The sequence below is a fragment of the Salvelinus alpinus genome, chromosome 8, assembly GCF_045679555.1.
Source record: "Salvelinus alpinus chromosome 8, SLU_Salpinus.1, whole genome shotgun sequence".
NCBI classification, from domain to species: domain Eukaryota; kingdom Metazoa; phylum Chordata; class Actinopteri; order Salmoniformes; family Salmonidae; genus Salvelinus; species Salvelinus alpinus.
Genome location: NC_092093.1, coordinates 80,099,077 through 80,112,810, shown reverse-complemented (window position 1 = coordinate 80,112,810; position 13,734 = coordinate 80,099,077). Strand labels below are relative to the sequence as shown.

General features: G+C 45.6%; 1 protein-coding gene across 1 annotated transcript in view; it reads left to right on the top strand.

Moving 5' to 3' along the window:
* LOC139583761 (cadherin-12-like) overlaps nt 1–13,734 on the top strand; it is a 214,830-nt gene that overhangs the window by 125,411 nt on the left and 75,685 nt on the right. The window contains exon 4 of the mRNA XM_071415201.1: nt 9,765–9,884. Coding sequence (XP_071271302.1) covers nt 9,765–9,884 — 120 coding nt within the window. The remainder of the gene's footprint in view (nt 1–9,764; nt 9,885–13,734) is intronic.

The following is a 13,734-nucleotide window of genomic DNA, read 5'->3' as shown; positions in this document are numbered from 1 at the left end:
GGGAGAGGAGTGGTCTCCCTACTACCCCACCTACCCTCCCACCAGCAACTCTACCATCTCCTCCAGCGGGATCCGGTGCCAGCGCTCTGCGCATCACGCCTCCGAGGGAGTACGATGGAGCAGCGGCAGGGTGCCAGGTATTTCTGCTACAACTTTCTGCTACCTGGCCACCGTTCGGCCTGCTCCCTCAGACGAGGAGAGCGTGAGTGTCCTCGTCTCCTGCCTGACGGGTAGTTCCCTGGAGTGGGCCAACGGCGTCTGGAACGGGCCCGACTCAGCGAGGGGTCACTACCTGGAGTTCACCCGCCGTTTCCGGGCTGTGTTCGATCATCCCCCGGAGGGCCGAGCGGCGGGTGAAAGGTTGTTCCATCTCCGGCAGGGGACGAGGAGCGCGCAGCACTTTGCGTTGGACTTCCGGACTTTGGCTGCTGGAGCAGGGTGGAACGACAGGGCCCTGATAGACCATTACAGGTGTAGCCTAAGAGAGGACGTCCGCAGGGAGCTGGCTTGTCGGGACACTACGCTCAGCTTGGATGAGCTGATCGACATGTCTATCCGGCTAGACCATCTGCTGGCTGCTCGCGGACGTTCTGAAAGGGTCCTGTCAGTTCCACCTCCTGCCCCCCCCCCCCCGCTCCCATTCCTATGGAGCTAGGAGGGGCTGCGTCTAGGGAGACAGGAGGAGGAGGCTCCTCCTGTACCCAGTGTGGCCGGAGGGCACACTTCCGGTCGGTGCTGGAGGAGTCCATCTGGGAGTCGAGAGGGCAGGCAGAACACTCCTCGGTCACCCCAGGTGAGTCAGCACCACACTCTCCCAGAGCTTCTTGTTGGTCACATGGTTTTTTAAATCTGTTTTCTGAGGTTTTTCCCCTCTCTCCAGCATAAGGCGCTAGTCGATTCAGGCGCAGCGGGGAATTTTATAGATCGCGGACTCGCCCAGAGGTTGAGGATTCCGTTAGTTAAGGTAGACCCCCCCCTTCCCCGTGCACTCTTTAGATAGTCGACCGTTAGGGTCAGGGTTGGTCAGGGAGGCCACGATTCCTCTGGAGATGATTACGCAGGGGAATCATAAGGAGCGGATTAGTCTGTTCCTTATCGATTCACCTGCGTTTCCCGTGGTGCTGGGGATTCCCTGGCTGGCTATTCACAATCCTACTATGTCGTGGAGACAGGGAGCTCTCCAGGGGTGGTCTGATGAGTGTTCAGGGAGGTGTTTAGGAGTTTCCATCGGTGCGACAACGGTGGAGAGTTCAGACCAGGTTTCCACCGTGCGCATTACTGCTAGGTATGCCGATTTGGCTATCGCCTTCAGTAAGAGGAAGGCGACTCTATTACCACCCCATCGACAGGGGGATTGCGTGATAAACCTCCAGGTAAACGCTGCACTCCCCAGGAGTCACGTGTATCCGTTGTCCCAGGAGGAGACGTTGGCTATGGAGACATATGTCACGGAGGCTCTGGGACAGGGGTACATTCGGCCCTCCATGTCACCCGTCTCCTCGAGTTTCTTTCTTGTGAAGAAAAAGAAGGGTGGTTTGCGTCCGTGTATTGATTATCGAGGTCTAAATTCCATCACTGTGGGTTTTAGTTACCCACTACCTATCATCGCTACGGCGGTGGAATCATTTCACGGGGCGCGATTCTTCACGAAACTGGACCTCAGGAGCGCATATAATCTGGTGCGTATTCGGGAGGGAGATGAGTGGAAAACCGCGTTTAGTACCATATCTGGCCATTATGAGTACCTCATCATGCCGTACGGGTTATAGAATGCTCCAGCCATCTTTCAATCCTTCGTTGATGAGATTCTCAGAGACCTGCACGGACAGGGTGTAGTGGTGTATATTGACGACATCTTGATCTACTCCGCTACACTCGCCGAGCATGTGTCTCTGGTGCGCAAGGTTCTTGGGCGACTGCTGGAGCATGACCTGTACGTGAAGGCAGAGAAATGTGAGTTTTCCAAACGAGCCGTTTCCTTCCTGGGTTATCGCATTTCCACCTCGGGGGTGGTATTGGAGGGTGACCGCGTCAAGGCCGTGCGTAATTGGCCGACTCCGACCACGGTAAAGGAGGTGCAGCGGTTCTTAGGGTTTGCCTATTACTACCGGAGGTTTATCCGGGGTTTTGGCCAGGTGGCGGCCCCTATTACCTCACTGCTGAATGGGGGGCCGGTGCGCTTGCAGTGGTCAGCAGAGGCGGACGGAGCTTTCCGTCGTTTGAAGGCGCTGTTCACCGATGCGCCAGTGTTGGCGCATCCTGACCCTTCTTTGGCGTTCATAGTTGAGGTGGACGCATCCAAGGCTTGGGTTGGAGCTGTGCTCTCCCAGCGCTCGGGTACGCCACCGAAGCTCCGCCCCTGTGCTTTTTTCCCCAAAGAAGCTCGGGCCAGCGGAGCGGAATTATGATGTGGGGGATAGGGAGTTGTTGGCCATGGTTAAGGCTCTGAAGGTGTGGAGACACTGGCTTGAGGGGGCTAAGCACCCTTTCCTCATCTGGACTGACCACCGTAACCTGGAATATATCCGATCAGCTAGGAGACTGAATCCTCGTCAGGCAAGGTGGGCCATGTATTTCACCCGATTTCGTTTTACGATCTCGTATCGACCAGGTTCCCTCAATACAAAGGCCGACACGCTGTCCCGCCTATACGACACTGATGACCTGTCCATTGATCCTACTCCCATCATTCCGGCTGCCAAGCTGGTAGCACCGGTAGTATGGGAGGTGGACGCGGACATCGAGCGGGCACTAAGGGAGGAACCTGCGCCTCCACATTGCCCGGAGGGTCGTAGGTACGTGCCGCTCGCTGTTCGTGATCAATTGATTCGATGGGCTCATAGTCTACCCTCGTCAGGTCACCTGGGTAGGACGGTGCAAAGTCTTAGAAGGTAGTACTGGTGGCCTACCTTGGTGAGAGACGTGCGATTCTATGTCTCCTCCTGTTCGGTGTGCGCCCAGAGTAAGGCTCCTAGGCATTTGCCACGAGGGAAATTACAATCCCTCCCCGTTCCACAACGGCCGTGGTCCCATCTATCGGTGGATTTTCTTACTGATCTTCCCCTGTCTCAGGGGAACACGACGATCCTGGTCGTTGTGGATCGGTTCTCTAAGTCCTGCCATCTTATCCCGTTGCCCGGTCTCCCTACGGCCCTGCAGACTGCGGAGGCACTATTCACCCATGTCTTCCGGCACTACGGGATGCCTGAGGATATTGTTTCTGATCGGGGTCCCCAGTTCACGTCCAGAGTATGGAAGGCATTTATGGAGCGTCTGGGGGTCTCGGTCAGCCTGACCTCGGGTTATCACCCGGAGAGTAATGGGCAGGTGGAGAGAGTGAACCAGGAAGTGGGTAGGTTTCTGCGGACGTATTGCCAGGACCGGCCAGGGGAGTGGGCAAGATACATCCCCTGGGCAGAAATGGCCCAGAACTCACTAAGCCAATCCTCTACCAACATGTCACCATTTGAGTGTGTGTTGGGGTACCAGCCGGATCTGGCACCATGGCATCAGAGCCAGACCGAGGCTCCTGCGGTGGAGGAGTGGGTGCAGCGCTCTGAAGAGACCTGGAGAGCCGTCCAGGAGTCATTGCGTCAGGCGAGTGGACGACAGAAGAAAAGCGCTGACCGTCACCGCAGTGAGGCCCCCGTGTTTGCACCGGGGGACAGGGTCTGGCTCTCGACCCGAAACCTTCCCCTCCGCCTGCCCTGCCGGAAGCTGGGTCCGCAGTGTGTTGGGCCATTTAAAGTCCTGAGGAGAATAAACGAGGCGTGTTATCGATTGTTACTCCCTTCGTATTATCGTATTAACCCCTCGTTTCATGTGTCTCTCCTCAGGCCGGTGGTAGCTGGTCCCATGCAGGAAGGTGAGGTTCCGGAGGTCCCTCCGCCCCCTCTGGACATCGAGGGGTCCCCGGCGTACACGATACGGTCCATTCTGGACTCCAGACGCCGGGTGAGGGGCCTGCAGTACCTCGTGGACTGGGAGGGGTACGGGCCGGAGGATAGATGCTGGGTCCCGGTGGGGGATATATTGGATCCAACTATACTAAGGGAATTCCATCGCCTCCATCCGGATCGCCCTGCACCTCGCCCCCGGGTCGTCCCCGAGGCCGGTGTCGGCGCGCTGCGGGAGCCGCGTGTCAGGGAGGGGTACTGTCACGAATACCACCGAAGGTGGCTCCCTTTCCTGTTCGGGTGGCGCTCGGTGGTCGTCGTCGCCGGTCTACTATCTGCCACCGATCCCTTTTTCCTTTTCGTTTGTTTCTGTCTAATTGTTTTCACCTGTTCCTTGTTGGGGTTTTGGGATGGGTGTTATTTAAGTTAGTTTTGCCCGCTGGTGTTTGTGCAGGCTTGTTGGTTGTTACGTTTGGTGATGTATCGTGTTTGTTTTGGGTTTTCGCTGTCCAGTGTTTGTAACGAGGTTTGGGGTTTGTTTAGCGCCAGTGTTTTGGGCATTCACCCATGTTTTGGACCTGTTACGTTTTGAAGGACATTAAAGCGTTTTCCCATTCATTTCGCTCTCTGCATTTGAATCCTCACTCATTTCACTCACCCGTCGTTACATTACATTCAGAAGTCACATAATTAGTTAAATAAAGTCCACCTGTGTGCAATCTAAGTGTCACATGATCTCAGTATATATAAACCTGTTCTGAAAGGCCCCAGAGTCTGCAACACCACTAAGCAAGGGCCAACACCAAGCAAGTGGCACTATGAAGACCAAGGAGCTCTCCAAACAGGTCAGGGACAAAGTTGTGGAGAAGTACAGATCAGGGTTAGGTTATAAAAACATATCCAAAACTTTGAACATCCCAGGGAGCACCATTAAATCCATTATTAAAACATGGAAAGAATATGGCACCGCAACAAACCTGCCAAGAGAGGGCCGCCCAGCAAAACTCAAAGACCAGGCAAGGAGGGCAATAATCAGAGAGGCAACAAAGAGACCAAAGATAACCCTGAAGGAGCTGCAAAGCTCCACAGCGGAGATTGGAGTATCTGTCCATAGGACCACTAAGTCGTACACTCCACAGAGCTGGGCTTTATGGAAGAGTGGCCAGAAGAAAGCCATTGCTTAAAGAAAAAAATAAGCAATCACGTTTGTGTCACATCTGCTCCTGTCACGCCATCTAGTGCTCATCCGGTGTCTCCTTGAGCTGCCGCCACTCCCCCAGTGCTCTCTCCCTCTGTGTGTGTGTGTGATTGTGTTGGCAGAGACAGGTGTGCTGGAGTCAGAGCAGATCCCCACCAGCTGCAACCTGTTCCATAATCAAGACCTCTACAAATACTCAGTCCTGCCACTTCCACACTGCCAGATTGTAATCTCTGCCCAGTCAGTCCATGATTCTAGACGTTTGTTCCAGTTGTGCCTGGTTTCCCTTGCCTGACTCTGTTTTCCTCTCCACTACAGTTCTGCCTGCTCTGACTCTGGTCCCTGTCTCCAGTCCGACATCTCGTCAGTCATGCTACTCTGTTCTGGATTCTACGCTCCCTCCGGACCTGCTTACCCTGTCCCCACACTTCTCGCTCCAGCCCCAGCCTCTGCACCTGGTTTCCAGCAACCTGCCTGAGCTTCCCCTGGCCTGCACTCAATCAAAAAATACCTTGGTTAACTCATCCCAGTCTCCTTGTCTGAGTGTGCTCCGCGTGACAGTTTGGTGTTTGCCAAAAGGCATGTGGCAGAGTCCCCAAACATATGGAAGAATGGACTCCGGTCAGATGAGACTAAAATGTATATTTTTGGCCATCAAGGAAAATGCAATGTCTGGTACAAACCCAACACCTCTCGTCACTCCCAGAACACCATCAGTGAAGTGAATGGTGGTAGAATCATGTTGTGGGGATGTTTTTCATCGGCAGGGACTTGGAAACTGGTCAGAATTGAAGGAATGATGGATGGCGCTAAAAACAGGGGCATTTCTGAAGGAAACCTGTTTCAGTCTTCCAGATATTTCAGACTGGGACGAAGGTTCACCTTCCAGCAGGACAATGACCTTAAGCATACTGCTAAAGCAAAACTCGAGTGGTTTAAGGGGAAACATTTAAATGTCTTGGAATGGCCTAGTCAAAGCCCAGACCTCAATCGAATCTGTGGATTCTGTGGAATGACTTAAAGATTGCTGTACACCAGCGGAACCCATCCAACTTGAAGGAGCTGTAGCAGTTTTGCCTTGAAGAATGAGCAAAAATCCCAGTGGCTGGATGTGCCAAACTTATAGAGACATACCCCAAGAGACTTGCAGCTGTAATTGCTGCAAAAGGTGGCTCTACAAAGTATTGATTTTTGGGGGGGCGGTGAACTGCCTTTTTCAGGAGCAGAACAGTCACAGTTATGCATGCTCAAGTTTTCAGTATTTTTTCATTAATTCTTTAATATATAAAATATTTTGCATCTTCAAAGTGGTAGGCATGTTGTGTAAATCAAATGATACAAACCCCCCAAAAATCTATTTTAATTCCAGGTTCTAAGGCAACAAAATAGGAAAAATGCCAAGGGGGGTGAATACTTTTGCAAGCCACTGTACAATTTCCCTGACACCCAAAAGTACTTGTTTCACTTTGAATGCATAGCAGGACAGAAAATGGTCCAGTTCACATACTTATCAAGAGAACAACCCTCGTCATCCCTACTGCCTCTGATCTGGCGAACTTTGTAAATTATTTCTGAGTGTTGGAGTGTACATTTAAAAAACATGAAAATCTGGTTGGCTTGATATTACTTTTGATACTTAAGAATATTTTAGCAATTACATTGACTTTTTATACTTAAGTATATTTAAAACCAAATACTTTTAGACTTTTACTCAAGTAGTATTTTACTGGGTTACTTTCACTTTTACTTGACTCATTTTCTATTAAGGTATTTTTACTTTTACTCAGGTATGACAAGTGGGTACTTTTTCCACCACTGCTTTGCATCCCTCATTTACTCAAGAGTTTCCTTTATTTTGGCAGTTACCTGTACACTCCCCACACAAACTGGGCTCTAAATCCGCATGGTCCCTTTCAAGCTGATCGAAAACATGGTTCATTCTACAACTCACTGCAGGGAAACAAAGATGGAAGGCACTGAAGCAGACTTTAGTCTCTGTGTGTTGTGTGTGTTTTTTGAGAATTTAGGACCTGCCTGCGAAATAACTATTTCCTTTAAAGATGCAATATGTAACTTTTTGGGCAACCCAACCAAATTCACATACAAAATGTGTGTCATAGTTCTGTCATTCTCATTAAAAGCAGTTTCAGTTTTGTACACCAGCTTTAAACAGCTGAAAATACAATATTTGGGCTAATTGAAAATACATTTCACAGCGGTTTAGATGGTACAAGGATTCTCTACACTATACATTGCTTGCTTTGTCACAAACTGAAATTAGGTGAACTATTCAAACGTTGCACCTTTAAACGAGGGATTGAGCACGCTTTAGAAATAATTATTATTTTCAGATTATTCTGCAGTCACTGTTGACAATTTAGCGACTTTGTCCTATATTTAGCGAGTTCAACTACTTTTCAGGCTGCCTTTGGGGAGTTTTGACACAGAGGGTTTCTATGGTTTGATAGCATTTAGCAACTTTTCCCACTCAGTTCTGATGCAAACAAGAGTGGGAGAAGCTGTCTGAGCAACAGAAATCACAGCAACAGGGCACACACAGGCAGAGAAGAACAAGGGAAGGGGGTGTAAAGGTGTCATGTAAAAATCTTCCAAGTGTGAAATAGTTCAAAATCGTTTTGATTGTGTTCTGATTGTGATGTCATGCTGTTCCCAGTTCAATAATTGCACGTGCATCTCTTTATATGGAAGGCTGAGCTCATGCGGCTGTTTCTCTCACATCCTCCCTCCAGCTCAAAAACTATGGACACGCGCATTTGCTTCATACATCTGCCAATTAATGGTGGCCAGGACTATTGAAGCTTGTATCAGAAGCTTGTTGAGACGTGAGATCAGCATATAAATACCAGGATTTGCAAGTCAAAGTGCTGAGGGTTGATGTGAGGAGAGATTATTTGCGATTGCAAAGACTTGGGTGCTACGTTTTCGATTGACAGTGCATATATATATATTTGTTTGTTTGTTTGTTAGTTAGCTAGCTAGCTGTACAAACAAGTTAAAACTGCACGCCTCTGAGAACAAGCCATCTCAACCAGTTTACAGCTAATTATGCTCATTAGCTAGCTAAATCAAGGGCAAGGGGGTGTGAGAAAAATCTGCACGAGCACAGACATCCACACAGACCCACATGCAATTATTGAGTGGGAACTTTTTTACGCTGTGAAAGTTTTTACAACATGAGTTCACAATCACAACACAATCAGAACGATTGGGAACTCTTTCACTCTTGGAAGATTTTTACATTACATGCGGATGGAGAGGGAGCAAAAACGCTATGTCGGGGACAGCAGCTGTGAGTGCGGCGACTTCTAGTGACAAATCAAGTAGCCAATTGCGGATCTCCGTGAAAAGCAGTTGGCAACACTGTCTGCAGTGTGTGTGATAAATGGTTCAATAGGGTGTTTATGGAGCGTGTGCCTGAGAAAAATAGGAATCACTGCTAATTACATTAATGAAATGAATGGAACTGATAGGCCTTCCTTAGGGAAATGGGTGTAGATTCAAAACACCAATTAAAACTGTAGTTTTATTTTCAAAGAATATTAAGGAACTGGAATGAGCCAAGTTAAAAAGTGGTGCATAGCTTTGTTTAGCTATTATTAATGCATTTTAAACCAAGCACTCGTATTTGAAAGCTTTATGGAAATAGAGGTGTTTCTTAAAGGATTGCATCACTAAAACGCACAAGCAAAAACATGATTACAGCACATGCTGATAAACCAGCACAAACTGCCTAGTTGTAAATGAGTGATTAACCATTAGCATTGGCATAGCAGTAATAGAGTGTGTAGAGCATCTCAGCTACATTCTACCCGGATAGGTGGTGCAGGGCTTAATCTCTCTCACCTAATGTTTTAATACAATTGTTACCATCTGCTCACGGCGCAAAGCCTGTTTAATAAAGGCTTGTTACAGCCAACTAAAAGATTAGCATGTGTCAATGGCCATTTGTGCATGTAACTTCTCTTGGATGTCCACCAAGCAGACTGTACAGTCCCAGCCTGTACATATGGAATAAAACAGATACATCTAATTTGGCCACAGGCGTGGTTTTATTGAGCTTATAGATACAATAATTGGATTTGATGGTAGGTTTACATGCTTCTGTGGAGACGGTGGATAATTGCAATTGGTGTTTTAGATTGAAGCTTCAGTAATTACAGAGGATGAGCCCATACTTCTATAACCAGTAATTACTCTGTTCCTGGTACAGCAGGAAGTTTGGATGGCTGCCATCCTGTTTCATATTCCTGCTGTGCATGGCTCTTTGTTTCCATAATGGAGGCAATGTCTAATGAATGCGTGTCTGAGCAGCCATTTTACCCCTGATGTATGTTTCGGCTAAGCATCCACTTAGCTGCAAATGTATATTTCACATAGTGAATAATTCAACGTTCCAATGCTCCACACTCATCTTCTATCATATCCTCTTCACACTTTAGTCTAAGTGACTCTGTCCCAAATGGTTCCCTATTCGCTACATAGTGCACTACTTTTGACCTGAGCCCTGCTCAAAAGTAGTGCACTTTATAGGGAATAAGAGTGACATTTTGGAGACATACATGGTGGCACAAGCTACTAAACTGGATGAAAACTATTCCATAAAAAATGACCCCATCTAAATTATATAAATGTATGTGTATGTTTTACAGGGACCTATGTGATGCAGGTGACAGCCACAGATGCAGATGACCCTACCTATGGAAACAGTGCCAGAGTGGTCTACAGCATCCTCCATGGCCAGCCATACTTCTCTGTTGATCCCAAGACAGGTAAATAAGATGGGCAACGTCAGTCAGAAATGGGTCTAATTTGGTACTTGTTGTTACTGTTTACATATTTGTATATGCCATTTAAAGGACACTTTTATCCAAAGAAACTTACAGTTTTATGTACATGTGGTCCTGGGAAGCACCGTGCTACAACTGAGCCACGTAGGACCCATATGTTGGTCGATGTTGAATGCTGTTTTGTTTGGGATTGTGTTAACTATTATCCAGCTTTGTTTGAAATGACAAAAAGGCATGGTAATTATCTGTCAAAAAAAAAAGAATGAGTTTCCAAAAACAGAATGAGTTTCCAAATGCTGTAATAATGGAATAGGTGGGCGTATATTCTAACTCTGAAAATTAGTATTGACAAAGTGTTGTCTTGAATTTAATTATACATTATTGATCCGATTAAACAAATGAGTGAGATATCTTGATTTGATTACATTGTAGCTGGCCAGGGAAATGGATTAGAAACAGTGGCAAGTTTAAGTTCCTTAAGTTCCTTTATGGTGGACCACATTTCCATCCACAGTTTTTAAAGTCACAGTATAAAAACAAAACAAGACCGCTGTGATGGAAACAGGATGTTTTGGTGCAACTTTATAAATGTCAACAGTTAATCTGTTCATTGGACATGGTGGGATCTTTTTGTATCTGTATAATGAATGTGTGAAATGGCGGTTGAACCGCCTTTATGCTCCATTATTGATATGATAAACTTGTAGTCACGCGATGATATGGTGTATGGTCCTCCCACTATGAAACAATGCCGTTTATTAGGTTACAGATGAAATAAGTTATGATTAACTTCACATGGTGGTGAAAGTGCATAGTGATCTTGATGCTCCTTTCCAATAAATATTGAGGGTCTTATTCTGGTGACATGATGATCGATGCTTGACTGCCATTTGGCCCCCCAAAATATTCTCGCTCTTATCCATAATAATCTCATCATGCACACTAGCCTATCTGCAGCCAACCTGGTCTCGTAAAGTAGAGGTACAATAGTAAATATAAATTCTTGACATTCAAGTTAGTATGATATGTTACATTCGGTATAGTTACTTAATGCGGGGTGGGTGGATGTATAAGCCAAATATCTAGCAACCCAGAGGTTGCAAGTTCCAATCTTATCATGGACTACTTTAGCATGTTAGCTAATTAGCAACTGTTCAACTACTTACTACTTTTTAGCTACTATGAAACAACTTAGCATGTTAGCTAACCCTTCCCCTAACCCTTTTACCTAACCCTTCCCCTAACCCTAATATTAATCATATTAGCTAACCCTAACCTTAACCCTTTAACCTAACTCCTAAACTTAACCTTAACCTTAACCCCTAACCATAACCCCTAGCCTAGTTAACGTTAGCCAGCTAGCTAATATTAGCTAGAATTCGGAACATATCATATGTATTTGCAAATTCATCATATATTGTACGATTTGCAAATTCATAACATATAATCATACAAAATAGGTGATGGACATCCATAGATTAACACATACCATGCGAAATGTAACATATCATACTAAATGGAGTGTCCCAGATTTACATATAGAATAATGTGAAATGCTCTGAGACCAGGCTGCAGTGCAAAGCCTACCGACACTGTATCTGCGAGCTGTTGGCTGGAGCACACGTGCCAAGACCAGAGTAGGCACATTTGCTATTTAACAGTTATACAGTAGTGACAAAACGACTGGTAGAGTTGAATTTTTTTAATTTTATTCGGCATATGAAAATTTAAGCTAACTTTTTTTACTTTGACATGACAGAGTATTTTGTATAGATCGTTGACAAAACAATTACAATTAAATCAATTTTAATCCCACTTTGTAACACAACACGTGGAGAGAGAAAAATGTAAAGGGTGTGAATACTTTCTGAAGGAACTCTGATTAAATTCAATATGCGTGCAATACACATTACTTTGTCCTCTGTGAAAATGTAAATTCAACTAGAAAAGGACATTTCTTTCAGAAATGCTTGTCTTAAAGTATTTTTTTGGTGAAATAGTAGTAGTGGTAGTGCTAGTGGTACTGACTGCAGTAGTAATGGTTGTGGCTTGGCATCTATGACCGTGCCAAAGGATCAGCACCTCTCCGACCCGGCACGCTCCAGTTGTCATGTGTGTCCGGGTGCCAGCTTGTGCCAGTGAACATCAATCTTATAATAGACAGCTAACTGTCGAGAACCCTACAACCCTCTTACCGTATGTATTTGATGTAGCCTAATGGTCGATACAGTTTCTACTTCTTAGCAGTGTGTTCAAAGGTCTAATTGTCTGTGTTATAATTTAGATTTGTATTATGTCTTTTGAAAGCAAGTCAAAGAAAATGAATGTATGTCACAGAAAAGGGAGGGAAAAAATAAAAGGAAAACATGATAACCATTTCCAACGTGATATTAGAGGGAGAAAGTTAATGGGGAGAATCTATCGTAGATTATGCCTTTCCACCCTGGAGAATATACAGAACACACACTGTGACTGTATTTCAAACCTGATGGCGAAAAAATCCAACTGTTAAAACAAATGTTTCCCACGCTGAGCCTGCCACTACATACATCAACGCAGCTGAACAAACAAGCAGGAGAGAGAGAAAAAAGAAAGTGGGGGAGGTGGGGGAGGGAATCACATGCCTTAATCACCATGCACTTCACAGCATCATCCCTCCCTGTTAGAGACGGCGTTCCAAAAAGATGAGAAGAATGTCAAAAAACAACATCCTTTGTTGCACTCGCAGAAGACAGGATTTGAGGATCAAATGTGAAATCCATCCTATTCATATTACGAATGGGGGAATAAGAGAATAGGAAATGTACATCTTGCCACATTTCTATCCCTTCTATCACGCTGACATCCTCCTAGCTGACCTGGCCATTACTCGGCTGTATTTCCTCTGATGTCAAGGTCCCTCAGACCCTCTGGTGAATCATTATAAAGCCTCACTTAGTTCAGTATTGAATGTCAAGTGTCTCCACTTGGTGAAATGACCTCTATTTCTATATATCACAGCCTTGACTTCAGGTACATTAATGCACCTCTAAGTATAGGCTCTTTCTAATGGGACTGCTACACTGTAAAAAGTAATGTTGCCTTTTAGTTGTTTCAGCTCATTTTCCAAAGTCAACTCAACTGAAAAATACTGAAATTGTTAATTGTGAAGAAAAAAAAAATTCAACAAAACGTGTGTTTTATCCTACTACCTTCGATGACTTGTTGCGTAAACTTCACACTTTTAGACAAATCAATGTGCTTACATTTACATTACATTTAAGTCATTTAGCAGACGCTCTTATCCAGAGCGACTTACAAATTGGTGCATTCACCTTATGATATCCAGTGGAACAACCACTTTACAATAGTGCATCTAACTCTTTTAAGGGGGGGGGGGTTAGAAGGATTACTTTATCCTATCCTAGGTATTCCTTAAAGAGGTGGGGTTTCAGGTGTCTCCGGAAGGTGGTGATTGACTCCGAACTGCTTCAACTGTTTGTTTTTTGTTGTGTTGACAAAGCTACACTGTTAGAAATTGCTATAGATTTTATGATACGGATAATTGTATGGTACTGTATTACTGTTTTGCTCTATATTTGCTGTCAATCGCAATGTACTTGGTTACTTTTTGGACCGTCCTGTAAATTACCTTAATATGCCTCACTTGCAATTACAGTTATTATTATAGGATATTTCAGATGTGCTTAAGGCACACACTGTCACGCCCTGACTTTAGTTATATTTGTTTTCTGTTTTGTGTGAGTACCTGACAGAACTGTTTTGTTCCACTTTTTATTTTTTTTTCAGTGTTCAGGTTATAATAAACATAATGAAAACGCACCACGCTGCG